The sequence below is a fragment of the Neoarius graeffei genome, chromosome 28, assembly GCF_027579695.1.
Source record: "Neoarius graeffei isolate fNeoGra1 chromosome 28, fNeoGra1.pri, whole genome shotgun sequence".
Classification (NCBI taxonomy): Eukaryota; Metazoa; Chordata; class Actinopteri; order Siluriformes; family Ariidae; genus Neoarius; species Neoarius graeffei.
Genome location: NC_083596.1, coordinates 25110750 through 25130974, shown reverse-complemented (window position 1 = coordinate 25130974; position 20225 = coordinate 25110750). Strand labels below are relative to the sequence as shown.

The 20225-nt window shown below is 42.3% G+C and overlaps 1 protein-coding gene across 1 annotated transcript in view; it reads right to left on the bottom strand.

The window, feature by feature from the left end:
- Nucleotides 1-20225, bottom strand: part of pole3 (polymerase (DNA directed), epsilon 3 (p17 subunit)) — a 40158-nt gene that overhangs the window by 2578 nt on the left and 17355 nt on the right. Inside the window, exons 2-3 of the mRNA XM_060913303.1 lie at nt 4121-4206; nt 3914-4032 (exon numbers count right to left, since the gene is read on the bottom strand). Coding sequence (XP_060769286.1) covers nt 3914-4032; nt 4121-4206 — 205 coding nt within the window. The remainder of the gene's footprint in view (nt 1-3913; nt 4033-4120; nt 4207-20225) is intronic.

Here is a 20225-nt window from a genome sequence, read left to right as displayed (position 1 = left end):
ATCAAAGCTTGTACTAAAGCGGTAGCTCGATATGCTTGGCTTACTGAGCGCAGAAAAAAAAAAAAACGCAAAATTATTAAAGAATCTTCCCAAACGATCACAGAGTTAATCGAACAGGAGTCATGTCAATCCACTACCTCAAATACTGCAGCCTCCTCGCCCGGTGAGGGCTCTTTTATAACTAAATATGTTATATAGTGGTGGCACAGTGGCGTAGTGGTTAGCACTGTCGCCTCACAGCAAGAAGGTCCTGGGTTCAAGCCCAGCGGCCGACGAGGGCCTTTATGTGTGGAGTTTGCATGTTCTCCGGGTGCTCCGGTTTCCCCCACAGTCCAAAGACATGCAGGTTAGCGTGCATGCGCATATAAAAAAAAAAAAAAAAAAAAAACACACACAGTGGTGCTTAAAAGTTTGTGAACCCTTTAGAATTTTCCACGTCTGCATAAATAAATATGACCTAAAACATCATCAGATTTTCACACAAGTCCTAAAAGTAGATAAAGAGAACCCAGTTAAACAAATGAGACAAAATTATTATACTTGGTCATTTATTTATTGAGGAAAATGATCCAATATTACATATCTGTGAGTGGCAAAAGTATGTGAATCTTTGCTTTCAGTATCTGGTGTGACCCCCTTGTGCAGCAATAACTGCAACTAAACGTTTCTGGTAACTGTTGATCAGTCCTGCACACCGGCTTGGAGGAATTTTAGCCCATTCCTCCGTACAGAACAGCTTCAACTCTGGGATGTTGGTGGGTTTCCTCACACGAACTGCTCGCTTCAGGTCCTTCCACAGCATTTCGATTGGATTAAGGTCAGGACTTTGACTTGGCCATTCCAAAACATTAACTTTATTCTTCTTTAACCATTCTTTGGTGGAACAACTTGTGTGCTTAGGGTCGTTGTCTTGCTGCATGACCCACCTTCTCTTGAGATTCAGTTCATGGACAGATGTCCTGACATTTTCCTTCAGAATTCGTTGGTATAATTCAGAATTCATTGTTCCATCAATGATGACAAGCCGTCCTGGCCCAGATGCAGCAAAACAGGCCCAAACCATGATACTACCACCACCATGTTTCACAGATGGGATAAGGTTCTTATGCTGGAATGCAGTGCTTTCCTTTCTCCAAACATAACGCTTCTCCTTTCAACCAAAAATTCTAATTTTAGTCTCACCTGTCCACAAAACTTTTTTCAATAGCCTTCTGGCTTGTCCACATGATCTTTAGCAAACTGCAGACAAGCAACAATGTTTTTTTGGAGAGCAGTGGTTTTCTCCTTGCAACCCTGCCATGCACACCATTGTTGTTCAGTGTTCTCCTGATGGTGGACTCATGAACATTAGCCAATGTGAGAGAGGCCTTCAGTTGCTTAGAAGTTATCCTGGGGTCTTTTGTGACCTCACCGACTATTACACGCCTTGCTCTTCGAGTGATCTTTGTTGGTCGACCACTCCTGGGGCGGGTAACAATGGTCTTGAATTTCCTCCATTTGTACACAATCTGTCTGACTGTGGATTGGTGGAGTCCAAACTCTTTAGAGATGGTTTTGTAACCTTTTCCAGCCTGATGAGCATCAACAACGCTTTTTCTGAGGTCCTCAGAAATCTCCTTTGTTCGTGCCATGATACACTTCCACAAACATGTGTTGTGAAGATCAGACTTTGATAGATCCCTGTTCTTTAAATAAAACAGGGTGCCCACGCACACCTGATTGTCATCCCATTGATTGAAAACACCTGACTCTAATTTCACCTTCAAATTAACTGCTAATCCTAGAGGTTCACATACTTTTGCCACTCACAGATATGTAATATTGGATCATTTTCCTCAATAAATAAATGACCAAGTATAATATTTTTATCTCATTTGTTTCACTGGGTTCTCTTTATCTACTTTTAGGACTTATGTGAAAATCTGATGATGTTTTAGGTCATATTTATGCAGAAATATGGAAAATTCTAAAGGGCTCACAAACTTTCAAACACCACTGTATGTATGTGTGTCTCTCTCTCTCTCTCTCTCTCTCTCTCACATAGTTGCAAATGAAGAATAGGGAAAAAAAAATTATGGAAAAACAACCCAAAGAGAGAAAAATGGGAGCCAGGCTAAAAAAAAAAAAAAAATCCTGGAATTTTCCTTTAAGAACATGAAATACTATCTTCTTATACAATGAAAGTACAAATAAAAAAAAAAAAAGTTAAATCTAAAACTGGGTCAGGAAACATAACCAATAATGTGTTTATCTTTAAAAAGTGTATGTAATGCCTGAATGTAATGCTTTAAAATGAAATATATTATATATATAAATAAATAGTCATGACCAAAATGAATTAATAAAGCAGGGGGGAAAATAATATTAAATCATTTGTTATTTTATTATCAAGCACAAAACTAAATCAATAAATCGCGGTTTCTGGATCACGGAAAAAGGCAGCCTTGCCCCAGGGCTAATCTTACATGACGTCACGCGTGGAACCCCGGTTATCTGGGTCATTTCGTTTCCTGTGACTCCGTGCTTGTTTACTCACTGAAATTAGATGCTGTTGTTGGAATCTTATAAAAATAACGATGGGAAAGTACTACGCTGTGTTTGGCTGTTCAAATCCATATACAACAGGATGTTCAGTTCAGGAATTTCCATGAAATGAAACTAATCTAAAGCGACAGTGGGTGAGGTTTGCGCAAACGAAGCAGGCAGATTTCGTGTCACCTACTAATAATAAGTCTGATTAATCAAGTGTTCACCACCAGCAGAACGACCACATGGGAATTATGGGAGCAAAAAAAGAAATCCATTGATTTAATAAATGACGTTTGATCTGACATTTGAACAGTTCGTCGATTCCCCTGTTATCGTCCACTTCATATTTCCGTCCAATAATTACACTGAATAAGTGTACATTTTATAGTTCTGCATTTATTGAGGTACAGGTCAATATTTTCCCGATATTTTGCAGTGGAGTGGTTAGCGCTGTCGCCTCACAGCAAGAAGGTCCGGGTTCGAACCCCGTGGCCGGTGAGGGCCTTTCTGTGCGGAGTTTGCGTGTTCTCCCCGTGTCCGCGTGGGTTTCCTCTGGTTGCTCCGGTTTCCCCCACAGTCCAAAGACATGCAGGTTAGGTTAACTGGTGACTCTAAATTGACTGTAGGTGTGAATGTGAGAGTGAATGGTTGTCTGTGTCTATGTGTCAGCCCTGTGATGACCTGGCGACTTGTCCAGGGTGTACCCCGCCTTTCGCCCGTAGTCAGCTGGGATAGGCTCCAGCTTGCCTGCGACCCTGTAGAACAGGATAAAGCGGCTACAGATAACGAGATGAGATTTTGCAGCGGCCAGCTTAGAAGAAAAATCCACAAACCAGTCTGCGTTTCCAAGTCTCTCTGGCTGGTGGTGCGCTATTGGTGGTGAGTGGGACTGTCGTGAACTGAGTGAACTGGCAGTTTCTCGTCTTGGGGACTTGAAAAGATAACCGTTTACTCTGGAATATCCTTGATAATCATCTGTCCCTTCATCCGACATACAAGAATCCCAATCTCAGAATTCTCTCCAAAACGCGATTCATATCATGACTGTTCTAACCACTGCTGCGCACAGGAACGAAATTGATACCTGGATTGTTACATGTGCGATGTCACACACCCCTTCGGGATCTTCCGGTTCAGTCTCAGCAGATTCCATGAAAAATGGCTGATTTTATTGATTTTTCATTAATTTATGGCCTTTTGGATCAGCTATGGTTCGAAAACACATGGTCAGTCAACATAATGATTGATGCTTTGTACAAGGGAAAAAAGTGGGGTTTAGAGGCGTTACATTCACTTTAAACACCAACAACTCAAAAATGTTGCAAACACATCAGTATGACCTCGAGGCTAGATGACAACTTAAGCAAGTTTTAATATCCATTACCCTCAAGAGCCTCACGCAGAGGTGGCAAGAAACGCTCAAACTCCATCTCCTCCATAGCAGACATCACATCCCCAGCGTTTAGAGTCTTCCTTTTGGCTTTCATGGCAAAGCTGTTGGCGCTGATGATCAGATCAGTAATCTCAGTGAGTGTCACGTTTCCTGCTTTATGCCTGACAGCTGTAACTTGGATATTTGCTGCAAACCTACCATGATGTCGCATACAGAACAAAGACACTGGCTGCTTGAGATATGGCTCTTCTTGCTTCTTTGGACACATTTACACCGTCTGGTAACTGGAAGAATAAAATCAGAAATAAAGCACACTTAGCAATCATGCTTACATAATTTACAAAGACAAAAAGTATCTCAAGTTAATTATCATATAATTATATAATATAATTAAATAATTATATAATTTCTTTAATTAAATAATTATATAATTAGAATAAAGAAATTCAGACAGCACGGTGACGCAGTGGGTAGACGTGCTGCCTCACAGATTCAGGTTTGATCCTGAGCTCAGATTATATTGAAAAAGTCTGTGGAGAGTTTCTGTGCAGGTTCTCCCTTCTGGTTTCCTTCTAAATCCCAAAAACATACTGACTGATGACTCTGAATTGCCCCATAGGTGTGTTTGGCTTCCCGCAATGGGCCGGCGTCCTATTCTTGGTGCTTTGTGCACAGCGTATCCAGTATGATAATGCTCTTGACCAACCCAGGCTGTGTACTGTCTAGCCTGGGGTTAGCCAGTGGAGATTTATTTTTCGCAATACTGGAGTTGTACTTTGTCAGATCATTCGTATGGCTGAATTGTTTTCCTTGGCTGTTTGCCAAGTGTCAGTACTTCAACAGAATATCACACCAAGTGTTATCCTGTCACTTGTTCAGCTAGCACTAGAACTTTCTTGTTCAGAAGTTCAACACTTCTTGTGCCTGACTTTTGCGTTTTTTCTCCGTCACTCTGGATAACAGCATCTGCTAAACACCATGTAATGTCGTGTAATGCGAGCTCCAGATCCACTGCAATCATAATCGAGATTAAAGGAGAACTGAAGGCAAATTATAAAAATTCTATTTCTCATTTTATTAAATATAGGAATGCATTTTTGATAGCCATTTTGTCACTGCTATAGCAAGCTGAGTGTTTGAAATATGCCATCAGTCCGTATGTCAAAGCAATGGCCGTAAACGAGATTCGTTGAGACCTGTGCAAGACATCGTAGGACGTACAGCGGAAATCAAAGTGACCAACATCTGCCAACGTTCCGTGTCCGAAATCACTCACTCGTTCACTACTCCCTATATAGGGAATTACTATATAGAGGACTATATAGTAAGCTCATGGGCAAAATGAAGGGGAAAAAAAAAAAAGGCAGCTTTTGGACACTACTCCGTCACGCTGGTGTTTACGTCATTACTGTCGCACAATTAAAACGTGCCAGATCAGTCGGCTGGTGGGGTTTCAAAATAATAAAATACGTGCATACATTTTTGTGATAAATCCATATTATACTGAGCGCATTTCCCACATTAATCAATACAAATTACCTGTAGCTTTCAGTTCTTTTTAAATCAAGGTTGAATACTTTCTTTTTTGCCGCTGCCTTTTATTAAATCAAATTTGATACTTTTAATATGATTTCTTTCAGCGCGACCGCAATGCATGATGGGATATATTGCTTTGGTTAGTGACCATTGATGTACACTACTTTTCGTGATGCATTGTGGGATACTTTGAGTGCACTATATAGGGTGTAAATAATCCTCACTAAGGTTTCAGACAGCACTATGAAATGGCATCCCCACTATACAGTGCCCTCTATAGTGAGTAGGGAGCGATTTCGAACACAGGGGTTGTCAAAAGACGCGCCCACCCTCTTTCGAATGCTGATGTAATCAAGCCAGAAGTTTTGTTTGTTTTGAGAGCAATCAGGAAAGTTTGAAAAAAAAAAGTAGGCAGTAATCGTCATTTAAACTCGTTTTTGTGCAATACAGGTAGTCGTCGACTTACAACTGTTTGGTTACGACTGACCGGTCGTAAACTGATCTGGTCGTAAGTCGGCCTATGTTAAATGAACATAAGTACACTACCGTTCAAAAGTTTGGGGTCACCCAGACAATTTTGTGTTTTCCATGAAAAGTCACACTTTTATTTACCACCATAAGTTGTAAAAGGAATAGAAAATATAGTCGAGACATTTTTCTGGCCATTTTGAGCATTTAATCGACCCCACAAATGTGATGCTCCAGAAACTCAGGCTACGTTTACATTAGACCGTATCTGTCTCGTTTTCTTCGCGGATGCACTGTCCGTTTACATTAAACCGCCTGGAAACGCCGGGAAACGGGAATCCGCCAGGGTCCACGTATTCAATCCAGATCGTGTCAGCTCCGGTGCTGTGTAAACATTCAGAATACGCGGATACGCTGTGCTGAGCTCTAGCTGGCGTCTCATTGGACAACGTCACTGTGACATCCACCTTCCTGATTCGCTGGCGTTGGTTATGTGACGCGACTGCTGAAAAACGGCGCGGACTTCCGCCTTGTATCACCTTTCATTAAAGAGTATAAAAGTATGAAAATACTGCAAATACTGATGCAAATACTGCCCACTGTGTAGTTATGATTGTCTTTAGGCTTGCCATCCTTCCACTTGCAAGTGGTAAGTGATATGCGCTGGGATCACACACACAGCGGCTCAGTCCTGAATCACAGCTTGTTCACTTCACTCGCGTGCTCTGTGAGCTGCGCAAGGCCGGAGTGCGCACCCCCCAGAGGGCACTCGCTGTTCAGGGTGGAGTGATTTGGAGCACAGGATGCCTGCGGAGCCGAGCGTATCCGTGTATTGGTATTGCTGTGTGCACGCAAATCATGTATTGGTGTTGCTGTGTGCACACTAATCGTTTTAAAAACGTTAATCTGATGATCCGCTGATACGGTCTAATGTAAACATGGGCTAAATCTGCTCAAAGGAAGGTCAGTTTTATAGCTTCTCTAAAGAGCTAAACTGTTTTCAGCTGTGCTAACATGATTGTACAAGGGTTTTCTAATCATCCATTAGCCTTCTGAGGCAATGAGCAAACACATTGTACCATTAGAACACTGGAGTGAGAGTTGCTGGAAATGGGCCTCTATACACCTATGGAGATATTGCACCAAAAACCAGACATTTGCAGCTAGAATAGTCATTTACCACATTAGCAATGTATAGAGTGGATTTCTGATTAGTTTAAAGTGATCTTCATTGAAAAGAACAGTGCTTTTCTTTCAAAAATAAGGACATTTCAAAGTGACCCCAAACTTTTGAACGGTAGTGTATATTGTGACGTGTAATGATACTGTAATCATCTTAAAGTCTTATTTTATCAACATTTTCTTATTTCATTACCTTGGCTCATTATTTGGTTGAAGTCAAACACTGCATACTACACTGCGTACAGTACAATTCGTTTAATATGTGCAAAACAAAAAATACGAAATACAGGTGTGAAAAATAGAAAACATTTTAGTTTGAAACATACCAAATGTAAAACATAGCAAAATACAAAATTTAGTGACCGCTGGCATCACTGGTGCTTGGCTGTGGGTCGTCTACGTCATCATCAGCTGTTGCAGCGCTTGGGCTGGCGGGAGCATTTGCTCGTTTCATAAACCAGGAGCTGGGGCGGAAACTATATGACGGAGTGCGCGAGGGAGCGCGAGAGAGACTGTGCATGTGCCTGGAGCTGGGGCGGAAACTGTTGTACGCGGCGAGAGGCGCTGCCGGGAGCTGGGGCGGAAACCATCGTACGTTCAGCTAGCTCAGCTGGGAAACACTTGCCAGTCATAACCAGATGGTCGTAAAGTCGATCGGTCGTAAACCGACAACTACCTGTATTTTGTTTGGAAAACAGTTTTCAAAACGGTGGCACTGACACCTGGCGGACACTTCACGTTTCGAAGTCTCGCACAAGTCTCGTGAAGATCGCGCGGATAAGCGATGCCTGCCGTGGACCAAACGAACTAAATTCAACATGGCTAAAAAACCGAATAGGCTGATAAGTATAATATTTAATTGCAATTAGTTGCCAATATGAGTCACGATATAAAGTTACTAAAACCGAAAACGTAATTGAATAACACGTTAATTAAGAAATAAAGCAAGTTTAAAAATGACTTCAGTTCCCCTTTAACTGGTTACTGAAAATGAATGAATATAGAAGTTCAAAATCTTATTGTACAAGAGTGGGTAATAGGTATTAAAAATTAAGTGCAAGGCTGAAATCTCGGTAATACATTTAATGAAAAGAAAAAGAGAAAAAAAAAAAAACACCTTAAAACAGCAACAACAAAACCAGTGTCCTAAGGGCCAAGACTGCAATCCTGAAAAGGCTCATAGCTGCATCCCAAATGTCTAGTGATGGAACAGACAACCTGAAGCTCCGGAGCTTGCTTTGAGAACGATGAAGCAGTGCTTCCAAGCTTGTTTTGAAGTACCAAAGTCACATGATCAAGTGACAACCAAAACTTCGTTCTGTATACACCAACGTAACAAACAGTTACAGGCATGCAAACTGGTCAGGGGTGAAAAAGGTGAGAAGGATGCACGGGGACACGGCACGCGCGCAAAAGTACATTTCGTAGTCTACGTTACAAAAAAAATTGCAACCAGTGACATCTTGAATTTAATACAGTACAAAATAACTTTCCATAAACATGTCTTAATAAGTTACTGTTGAGTGGCCGGTAAATTGTACCATTTATTTGTCAGTGGCCGGTAAAGTTTGATATTTTGTGAAGTTAATTTTCACCCCTGTGTACAACACAGTGGGCTATTTACAAAAAGGTATATATTACTGCCTGTGCTATCTAACAGACCTACCCCAGAGGACACACCTGGCCAATCCCTGTCTGTCAATTTTCTTAAAGACATCACCTATGTGAAATCAGGGGCGGATCTAGAAAAATATTTATGGGGTGGCAAGAGGGGGGCAGGAATTTTTGAGGGGTGGCAACGTATTACAGACATGTATATATACTGAATTTAATCACAGTTTGACAACAAATAGTATGTACACACTACAAAAGGGCACGGGCTGCCATTTACAAACTCATACAGATAAACTTAATCTCATGCCTTTATTGTTCACGAAGAACACACATTCTCAGATGAGGTCTATACCGTTTCTGGACAGTTTTATACTGTATATGCAAAAGAACAGACACTAAAAAACAACAATAACAACACTGCTTCAAGTTCAGCATGATTTAAACCATTTACACCAGTGTCACATTTTATAGTTTTTTTCCTCACGCTTTGTAAAGGCTCACCAGTGAGCATAACATGAACTTGTCATGCCTACAACAGCTGAATGCGGCGATTTCCATGTTGCTCAGCAAAACGCTTCACAAATTTATCAAGATCTAATGCTTTTGTGCGCTTTGATTCAATGCTGAGTACAGCCAGACTTGATAGTCTCTTTTCTGTCATAGTCAACCGCAAATAAGTCTTTATGAGCCTGAGAGATGAAAAACTTCGTTCACAGGATGCTCACAGGCAAGACAACCGCTATTTTACACAACCTGAACAACTCAAAAAAAAAACAACATCATCATCTTGGTATGGGTCCAAAAACAGTGAACTCCATGAGAGTGGTAGGACTCTCCTGTTCCCCCTTTTTTCTGTCTAGTACTCTCCTCGTCTGATGTAACTCATGTTTAAGATCCTCAATATTTGAATCATAAGCTTCAGCCAATAGCAATGTTTTCCTTGACAGACGGTGAATCAATATTAACTTTTGTGGCCGACTTTACACAAAACTAATGTCAGACCTAGCTAACATTAGGCCAAAAAAAAAAAAGTGTGTTTCAGGTAACATGAAATACTAAAATAAGGTCGGTAGGTAGGAAATTTTTTTTCTTAATTTGTTTTATTTTGTTCGAAAAAATGAACACAAGTAAACATCTTACAAAATAGTATTTTGGCACAGAATCCTTTATACCACACATCATAATAAAATAAGTGTTTTAAATCTTTAAACGAATAAAAAAAATATCGCAAGAGTTCGAGTTATGATCTGCGGAAGCGTATTGCTGCCACACTCAAAAAAAAAAAAATTGGCTTAGACTCAAATTACGTGAAAAGATATTGTTAACAGAGTTATCACATTTTTACAATATATTTATCATGTAATAACATAACACGTAATTTCATGATATTTTCATGTGATAATGTGAAAACACCTTATCAAGAAATAACGTGAAAATATGGTTTAACGTCCTAGGCTAGGCTACTTCCATTAAAAGCAGCCGGCCTCGCCCAGCCTACTGTAGAACTTGGGTCGAGCAAAAACACGGAGCAAAAACATGGCTGAATCCTGAATGACTCCTATTTGTATAAATAGGGGACTACATAGGCGGCAAAATGTAGTGTTTTTCCCTGCCATGGAAGTGCACTTGTATACTGAAGAGGAAGCAATTTGCATTACAGCCAGGAGGGCTGATAGAAGTGGCAAAACATTTTACTTTTTATCGTTTCTTTCACAACTTGAATGCGTTGAAACAAAAAATTATGACAAACTAACGCCACTTACACTAAAATATCGAGGGAAATTTGTAATAAAAACTTTACGGTCGGCAATTTCGACGCGGAAATTCTCGATCGGTCGGGTTACCGGAAACACACTTTTTTTTTTTTGCCTTACATGTATAGTTAGCTAAATAACCTTCTCCAACCTGATTTTTATCCTCTCAAAATCAGCATCGCAACTATACTAGCACTGTTCATTCATTATAATTTCATTTTTTGATAGATAGTTAATCAGCTTTTACCCCTTTCCTCCCGTGTCTCCTTTCCTCGCGACTCCTGGCTCCCTCGCTTCGCGCCTCTCAATTTTCCAAAACAACCAATCTCTGGCGTTATCTCGTGCTGCATTCGCCACAGTCGGACATTGGAAATTCGCGCACGTAAATGTCAAATTGGCCGTAATTTTTCTTTGAATTCGTCGCTGCCAACTGGGGTAGCAGCAGGGGTGGCAAGGCTTTCTTTTAGAGTGGCATATGCCACCCCGGTGGATCCGCCCATGGTTATTCACCCCCGAGCGCGCTGGAAACTGTTCCATTGGTATTCAGATTCAGTCGCGAGATGAGGTTGCCAGATCTCTCTATAAAAAGGTGACTTTGCGGTCTGAATCTGTGGAATATTCGTAAGCGAGGACTGGCAACCAGCAGTGGGTTGTGCACCAGCTGATCAGAACTCCAATGGAAAAGAAGCGTGTTAGTAACTGTTTATCTTGATTGGCTGTAACCTTGTAAGTGAAATGTTTTGCAACAATAGCGTTGTAGCCTGCCTACCCCCCCCCAAAAAAAACTCTTCGGATCTACACGATTCACACAAGTGACCTATTTTGGGGCCAAAACGGCGAATTTCGCCGAAAGGTGAGGAGTTTGCATGTGTGAGTTAAAACGGTTTCAAACCACTATGTGGTGTTTCCATGTGTATTGAGTGCTTTAGTTTTTAGAAAGTTTTACTGTTGAGGTTCAGTGCAACCTTGATGCCCTAATTATCCCCAGATCTGAGGATCCACTGCAGTACACACAGGGCATCTCTCTCACACACACACACACACACACACACACACACACACACACAAAAAGGTTTATCCTAGTCTATCAATTAGCACTGCAGTTTTTATGCATTTCAGCCTTCTCTGTTCCACGTGAATGTATTTTTCCAAAGAACACTGTTAATAAGAAAAGGAACAGACTGAGCTCCAGGACTGCTGAATGAGTGGTGGCTACAATTATTGACAGTCCATCATTATCGACACCTTTTCATATTTACCAATAAAAAACTATTTTACAAAAGGTGAGTTTCAGTTACAACAGTTATTATTGGTTAATTAAATCAACCATAAGCCCCCCCCAGATCTTGTCATCTGATGACAGCTGAGATGGAACTTTTTCAGCACGTACAGCAATTTGAGAAAAAAAAAAAAAAAAAGGATGTTGTCATCGCAGGTAAGCATGGTGGAAAGATCATGGACATGGTTTTACTTATCAAATTCACTGATATTTCATGATACCCTTGTCGAAACCTACTTCTTTCAGTCGCCATTTTGTATCGAAATGTGGTTTGAGAAGTCACATAAACGTTTCGCTAATAGTGATCACTTTCGCCAGTGTCCACCATTATCGACACCCTGTGGAATTAAGGGACATTTACAACTGTTATGGAGCGACCTTTGTGCAACATTTTTTAAAAGTACTTTACTTCAACAAAGTGCTGCGATGTACAATCCTTCATAACAGAATGGAATGCTTATAGAGTATTTGGAATCCTATTGCAATAAATAGAATTAGAGCAGAATTAAATTCCAAGCATATAAAAAATGACATGCTTGAAATATTCAGATTTTTCTATTCCATTTAGAATTTTTTTTCGCAGTTTGTTGTAAATATCTACCACATATTACAATATCAGTAGACATTTTATATTTTGGTTCGAGGAATGACATGCGACCTTTGACCTGGATTTTCATATGGTTACAATGTCAATTGCCTGTTGACACTGGTAAACAACATAACTAGAAATTAATACAAACAACAACAACAACAACAACAATGAAGGATTAATAAATACTTAGAAAGTGGGTAGAAAGTGGAACAAAATGATTTCCTGACAGGTTATTAATAATAATAATAATAATAATAATAAATTATTATTAATAATTTAATATTTATAATACGCATATTTCATGCGGATATGCTCACATGCAACCAAGATCAACAAACAACAATCAAATTTCACCATAACAATTACATACACAAAAATGGACAAAAACTAGACAAAAACCTACAAAATATATATCCATATAAAAATTCTAAATCACGTTTATAAGCTAATTCAAAAAGTCTTAATATACGATTTAAACTTGGCTAAAGATTGTTCATTTCTGATTTCTAAAGGAAGTACATTCCAAACCTTAGGGGCGGCAGACTGAAAAGCCCGATCACCCAATGTTACTTTCCACTTTCCACTGGCTGGAACTAACAAAGTACCCTTGTGATTACGTAGATTATATCCAGAAACCTTAGAAACAGAAACTAATTCAGATAGATATTGTGGTGCCAGACCATGTAAACATTTAAAAAAGTTAGGCCATTATTAAAAAAAAAATGTTCTGTTTCCGGTCCACTGGCTGGGTGAGTGCCATTTGTGTGGTTGAAAATTTTTTTTTTAACGCCGGTTTTTCGACATTTTTTTCGGGTTCGTAAATCTAAAATCGAACTTGACATTTCCGCATTCCCAGGGCTTTCCACTAAGGCTCATACTAGCCAGCCATGACAAATAAGTAGCCAGTCAGGGGGGTGGGTGTAAACACAAAAACTCCTGTGCATGAAGTTCCCAGGATTAAATGTATTTTCCACAGACCATTTATTTATTCACTTTACTCAAATACAAAGTAAAATGGCAATAAATCATCTTTCTTTTCTTGCGTATTGCATCATGAGGCTTTCCTGGCTTGTAAATCTCTTATTTTCGGTAGGGATGGGGCCGATCCGATCCAGTATCGGGTTCCGATATCAACGTTATTCACGGATCGGAAATTTCCGATCCAACCTGCAAAGATTTCAGATCCATGAGACATGTCTGTACACATACTGTCTGCTGGAATGACTCCACAAGTGATTCCCTGTTGGCTGCACTGCTACCTGATTGCAAAATATGGAATGGATTTCCTGAACAGAGGCGAATCTCAATGAGACACACAGTAATGAGGAGACACGCTTCTGTTCAGGAAATCCATCCCATAGTTTGTAGCGAGCTAGCAGGCGAGCGTGGATGGAGCAGCAAGCTAACCAATTTTTCACCACAACACGTCAGCTGTGTGGAAATACTTTTTACTTGAAACACCGCAAAGCAAGACAGCAACGTGCAATGTTTGCAAAGCCGTTGTACCGAGAGGCAGAAGCTCCATTGCGACATACAATACCACAAACTTAATAAAGCATCTGAAAAAGCACCACCCTAAAGAGCACGATGACTTCGTAGCCATAGGGCCGAAACACCAAAGTAGCCGGCAGCAATCACTTGAGCAGTCATTTCAAACAGGTAAACTTTCACCAGACAACGCTAAAGCTAAAGGGATCACGGAGAAGTTGCTTAACTTCATCGTACTCGATGACCAACCGTTGTCAGTTGTCGAAAACGAAGGATTTCGCAGTCTGATCGAGCACTTACAGCCAAGATACAGTTTACCATCCAGGAGATATTTATCAGAGACGGCGCTACCTGAACTATACAACCGAGTGTCAACCAAGTTAGCTGAGAAGTTAAAAAGAGTTCCAGCTCTGAGCTTTACTACAGATATTTGGACTTCAGATGTCTGCCCAATGTCACTGATAAGCCTCACTGTGCACTGGATTGACCGCGATACACACGAGCTCTGTTGTGCGGTGCTCCAGGTAAAAAAAAGTGCAGAGGCTCAAACAACCGAGCGGGCCACCGCACCTTGATTTTTGCCGCTGCACCTTCAGGAATTCCTGAAGGGGGGCCGTGGCCCGGGTAACTTTTTGAAAATTATTTTTGAAAATTATTTTTTAAAAAAATCGGGCCATGTTGACCCGATACCCGTCGGCTCCTGAGGCAGCCGACGGGTATCGGCAGGCCAGGCGTGCTGCAGCTCGGGCAGTTGCGGAGGCAAAAACTCGGAACTGGGAGGAGTTCGGGGAGGCCATGGAGAAGGACTATCGGTCGGCCTCGAAGAAATTCTGGCAAACCGTCCGGCGCCTCAGGAGGGGGAAGCAGTACTCTGCCAACACTGTTTACAGTGCGGGTGGGGAGCTGTTGACCTCGACTGGGGACATTGTCGGGCGGTGGAAGGAATACTTTGAGGATCTCCTCAATCCCACCGTCATGTCTTACACTGAGGAGACTGAGGCTGATGACTCAGAGGTGGACTCGTCCATTACCCAAGCCGAAGTCACTGAGGTGGTTTGCAAGCTCCTCGGTGGCAAGGCACCGGGGGTGGATGAGATCCGCCCTGAGTATCTCAAGTCTCTGGATGTTGTGGGGCTGTCTTGGCTGACACGCCTCTGCAACATCGCGTGGCAGTCGGGGACAGTGCCTCTGGAGTGGCAGACTGGGGTGGTGGTCCCTCTTTTTAAGAAAGGGGACTGGAGAGTGTGCTCCAATTATAGGGGAATCACACTTCTCAGCCTCCCAGGGAACGTTTACTCCAGGGTACTGGAGAGGAGAATTCGACCAATAGTCGAACCTCGGATCCAGGAGGAACAATGCGGTTTTCGTCCTGGTTGCGGAACACTGGACCAGCTCTATACCCTTCATAGGGTGCTCGAGGGTTCATGGGAGTTTGCCCAACCAGTCCACATGTGCTTTGTGGATCTGGAGAAGGCATTTGACCGTGTCCCCCGTGGTATTCTGTGGGGGGTGCTTCGGGAGTATGGGGTTCAGGGCTCTTTGCTAAGGGCTGTCCGGTCCCTGTACGAACGGAGCAGGAGTCTGGTTCGCATTGCCGGCAGTAAGTCAGACCTGTTCCCAGTGCATGTTGGACTCCGGCAGGGCTGCCCTTTGTCACCGGTTCTGTTCATAATTTTTATGGACAGAATTTCTAGGCGCAGCCAGGGGCCGGAAGGAATCCTGTTTGGGAACCACAGGATTTCATCTCTGCTTTTTGCGGATGATGTTGTCCTGTTGGCTTCTTCAAACCAGGACCTTCAGCATACACTGGGGCGGTTTGCAGTCGAGTGTGAAGCGGCTGGGATGAGAATCAGCACCTCCAAGTCCGAGGCCATGGTTCTCGACCGGAAAAGGGTGGCTTGCCCTCTCCAGGTTGGTGGAGAAGTCCTGCCTCAAGTGGAGGAGTTTAAGTATCTCGGGATCTTGTTCACGAGTGAGGGAAGGATGGAGCATGAGATCGACAGGTGGATCGGTGCAGCCTCCGCAGTGATGCGGTTGCTTTACCGGTCCGTCGTGGTGAAGGAGCTGAGCCAAAAGGCGAAGCTCTCAATTTACCGGTCGATCTACGTTCTGACTCTCACCTATGGTCATGAGCTTTGGGTAATGACAGAAAGAACAAGATTGCGGATACAAGCGGCTGAAATGAGTTTCCTTCGCAGGGTGGCTGGGCGCTCCCTTAGAGATAGGGTGAGAAGCACAGTCACTCGGGAGGAGCTCGGAGTAGAGCCGCTGCTCCTCCACATCGAGAGGAACCAGCTGAGGTGGCTCGGGCATCTTTTTCGGATGCCTCCTGGACGCCTCCCTGGGGAGGTGTTCCAGGCATGTCCCCCCGGGAGGAGGCCCCGGGGAAGACCCAGGACACGCTGGAGGGACTATGTCTCTCGGCTGGCCTGGGAACGCCTCGGTGTTCTTCCCGAGGAGCTGGCCGAGGTGTCTGGGGAAAGGGAAGTTTGGGCTTCCATGCTTAGACTGCTGCCTCCGCGACCCGGTCCCGGATAAGCGGAAGATGATGAGACGAGATTTAAAAAAAAAAAAAAAAAAGGCTAAGCCAATATTTTTTGACGTTGAGCGGACTCGAGCCTGGCATGAACTGCTCCGATGCACTATAATGACACCAATCTATCACCAGCCAATCAGGAGACTTAATCAAACACATCCCCCGCCCACCAATCTATCACCAGCCAATCAGAAGACTTAATCAAACGCATCTCCCGCCCACTTGTGTCTACGTCTGAGACGTTGAATTTTCACAGGAGGTTAGAAGTTGACTGAGGTAAGACTGTGTGATAAATTAACAAACGAATAAGAGAGGAATTTCCACATATAGGGCTTAAGTTTGTTACCGTTAAATAAGCATTGCTTGTACAGTAGCGTTATGTCGTTACAACGTTGACCCACTTGTAACGTGCCGAGTACCGACTGTAGCCACTAACATGCTAATTAGCTTGCTGTCAAAAGTGCAAAGACCTTAAATTGCTCTGTGTAAATTAGAAAATGGCGCAACTTCCTCTGTAGCTGTCAACTCAACTTGTCTTGAGTTTTGAGCCAATCACAACAGGGCAGCACTGTGGCCTGAGGTAAAACATGATAGTTTTAGTTTGTTTAAATTACAAAAATGAGTACACCCAATGACTGTCTCATATACTCTTCATATACTCATACTGTTTAAGTAATGCAATAAAACTAATCTTTAAAAGTGGTATTTACTCAAACTGTTTGCATAGAATGAACTTTCGGGTTAACAGTGTAATAGTGTTGCAGTGTTCTGCAAATTTGCAATTTAATATTTCAGATCTTGAGACATGAAAGTGCTATTTTAAAAAATAAAAGGTCAGAAATGTTTTCTTTGTTGTCTATTTAGTTCATTTTATTTCCTCAATAATTTTCCTTGATTGAGAAATCGGTCTGGGCTCTTATGGGTTAATCAGTAGCCTGCATGCTAGTACATGTTCCATTTACGGTCAAACATTTTGATGTACTCCAGGCTCAGTTTTGATTAATCAAAAATCTGCGTAGTAGTACAGTCTGAAGATGCTCTTGCACATTCAGTGTCAATTGAACAAAAATTATGGGAGGATATAGGTTTAATAAGTTTTACAATTTTTGAAGTGAGTGATGGATTGATAAGTTTAGATGTGTTCAATATTTTCTTATCTTCAGACATAATATTGTAGATGTTTCTTTACCTGCTTGATAGTTTTGACCGGGACTCCAATCTTCCTCAGAAGAGTCATTAGTCCTTAAATTAAATTCATTATAGACATGAACTTAAAATCATTGTTTTATTTTATGGCCTCGGTGCCCTGGCTTTTGGCCTTCATGCCCTCGGCATCAGCAGAGCGTTCGTTTTCCACACTTCGTCGACTGAAATCATACCTCCGATCCACAATGATACAAAAGAGACTGAATGACTTGATGAACTGCCATATTCACCGTGACATTCTGGAACAAACTGACATGACAGCCATCGCAAAGGAGTTCGTGCAGGCTAATGACAGACGCAGGCAGGCCTTTGGGAAGTTTTAGAAGTTTTACTTCTATTAGCACCGCCGAGTGCACTGCTTCCTCTGTTTTCAATGTTTCTATACTACATTGGTACTGATACAAGCAAGTTGTTTAAGTTGAGTTAGCCTACTACTGAGGTGCTTTTGTTGTGTACTGTTGGCTGTTTTAGCATTTTATTCTGCGCAGTTATGTGCTGGCATGTTGTGGGCTAAAGTCATGACCGATGGATTAATCTATGTATAGCCTTCTGTGCTGTTGGCTGTTTTTATCCTTGTACTGGGGTGGGACGTCTGAACGCAGGTCTTGCCACCGCACCTTCAAACATTTTCTAGGGGAAATACTGTAGTTGCCTGTAGAGATGAGTTTTTACCAATAATGATAATATTGAAATAGTTTTGGTATCGGAATAGTATCGGTATCGGCAGATATTCAAATTCCGGTATCGGGATCGGAAGTGAAAAAATATGGATCGGTGCATCCCTAATTTTCGGTGCATGACATTCATGCAGCTGAGCATGCTGTGAATTAACAACGAACATTTCTCCTTTTGTGTATGAAAATACACTCCAACGACTCAGTTTGGTTTCATTTACAACCAACGGTGTCTTTTGATGCCAGCACGTAATTGAACGAGAGAATTTACCGGTTTACCGGAGACAAAATAATGCTGCTTTTCCACTACCAACGCGGCTGAGTTGGGCTGAGTCGAGCTGAGTGGGGCTGTTGGAGTTGCATTTCGACTACAACCGCGCTGAACCGTGCTGGCTGGAAGTGGGTGGACACGTTGGGTGGAGTTAGCGAAAGTGGGTGGACGTCACGTGATGTCGTTAGGCGGCGCAAACAGTGACATCAGTGACCTTTTAAGCGGTAGTCTCACGACCCGGATAGTAAATAATAAACATTGAGTCGTTAGTGTTGCTGGTCTTGGTGCTGTGGCTTGTTGTTACCGACAACGCCAACAGATACTGGCAAGAGCGTATAGATGAGGCGAGGCACATAAGGCTTCAGAAATTCTCGTAATTCATCTTCTTCCGGGTTTACGGTGTTTACAGATCCCAGCGTGCTCGCGGGGCGTGTGTGGGCATGTGAGGACACTCCTTCTTACCAATCAGTGCACAGGGGAGTGTCTCCTCACGCCCCTAGCCCCACTCGGCTCGGTTTGTCTCGCTTCAGCCCTACTCCAAAACGGTGCGAGTTTTGGATGCTGAGCAGGGCTGAAGCGAGCTGAGTCGTGCTGCTCTGAGGTAGTCGAAACGCGAGCCGTGTCAGGCTGAAGTGAGCTGAAAAAGGGTAGTGGAAAAGGGCCATAAGTGTTATCTCTGCTTCTGTTCCCTCCGACGAGTGCGCGTGCACTCTGAACTGAATCAGCTCTGCACATACGCCATGCGGCACAAAAAAAAAATGGCAGCCACCAGGAAGGAAGGAGATCCGGAGTTTTCAAACATTTGCTTAAAGGATATGGGACATGGATTTTTACCTGGGCATAATTATGTATAAAGGACATAAGAAATGCCATCTAAATCACTGCAGGGTGTCAAAAATGTGAAAATCATCACATTATTCAAGTTTTTTTATACATCAGCGTAAAACAAGGATTCGTTAATGAGCTAGGTGGTCACGTGACCCGTGACGTCACAAAAACTTTCCAAGGAGCCAGCGCTTGGGAATCTAATGTAAACAGGTTACCGAAATGGACACCATCGACAGTGATATTCCCGATGTTTCACAGAGATGTGAAGTTAGACCCTATCAATTCGAACGGATAGCTGGAAATTCACATGAACATAGATCTTGTCTTTACTCTGACGGGTCAGATGATTGAGAGTGAGAGTTCATTCAGCCCTCATGAAACTGAAAGCGGTCGGCTCGATAACACTTCCTGGTAAGTTAAAAACAATTCTGCTCAAAGGCTAATGATCTGTTGAAAGAAGTATTATTTTTGTATCATACATTGAAAGTTCATCATAGATCTAGCTAAAGTCTGTTGCAAGCTAGTTTTTTTTTTGCTGATATTTTTCGAGATTGATTGAGATACAATGCTTCCAGAGTCCGAGATGAAAACATTCAAAATGGCGAAACGAGTCAGAATTATGATAATCAATAATTGACACACCCAAAATTATAATACTAATCCTTACCTCGGCTTTCAGTCGCTTAGCGCAGAGGTCTTCAACAAGGGGGTCGCGAAATCGTACCGGATCACTCATATCAACAAAAATATTCCTGCCCTGTCCCCTGGCCTCCGTGCAGGGATGCAAACAGCGCGCCTTTCGGCGGATGCCGCCTTTTTCACGGCTGAATCGCGCAGATCCGATTTTTAAAAAAAAAAAATAGCGATATTAATTC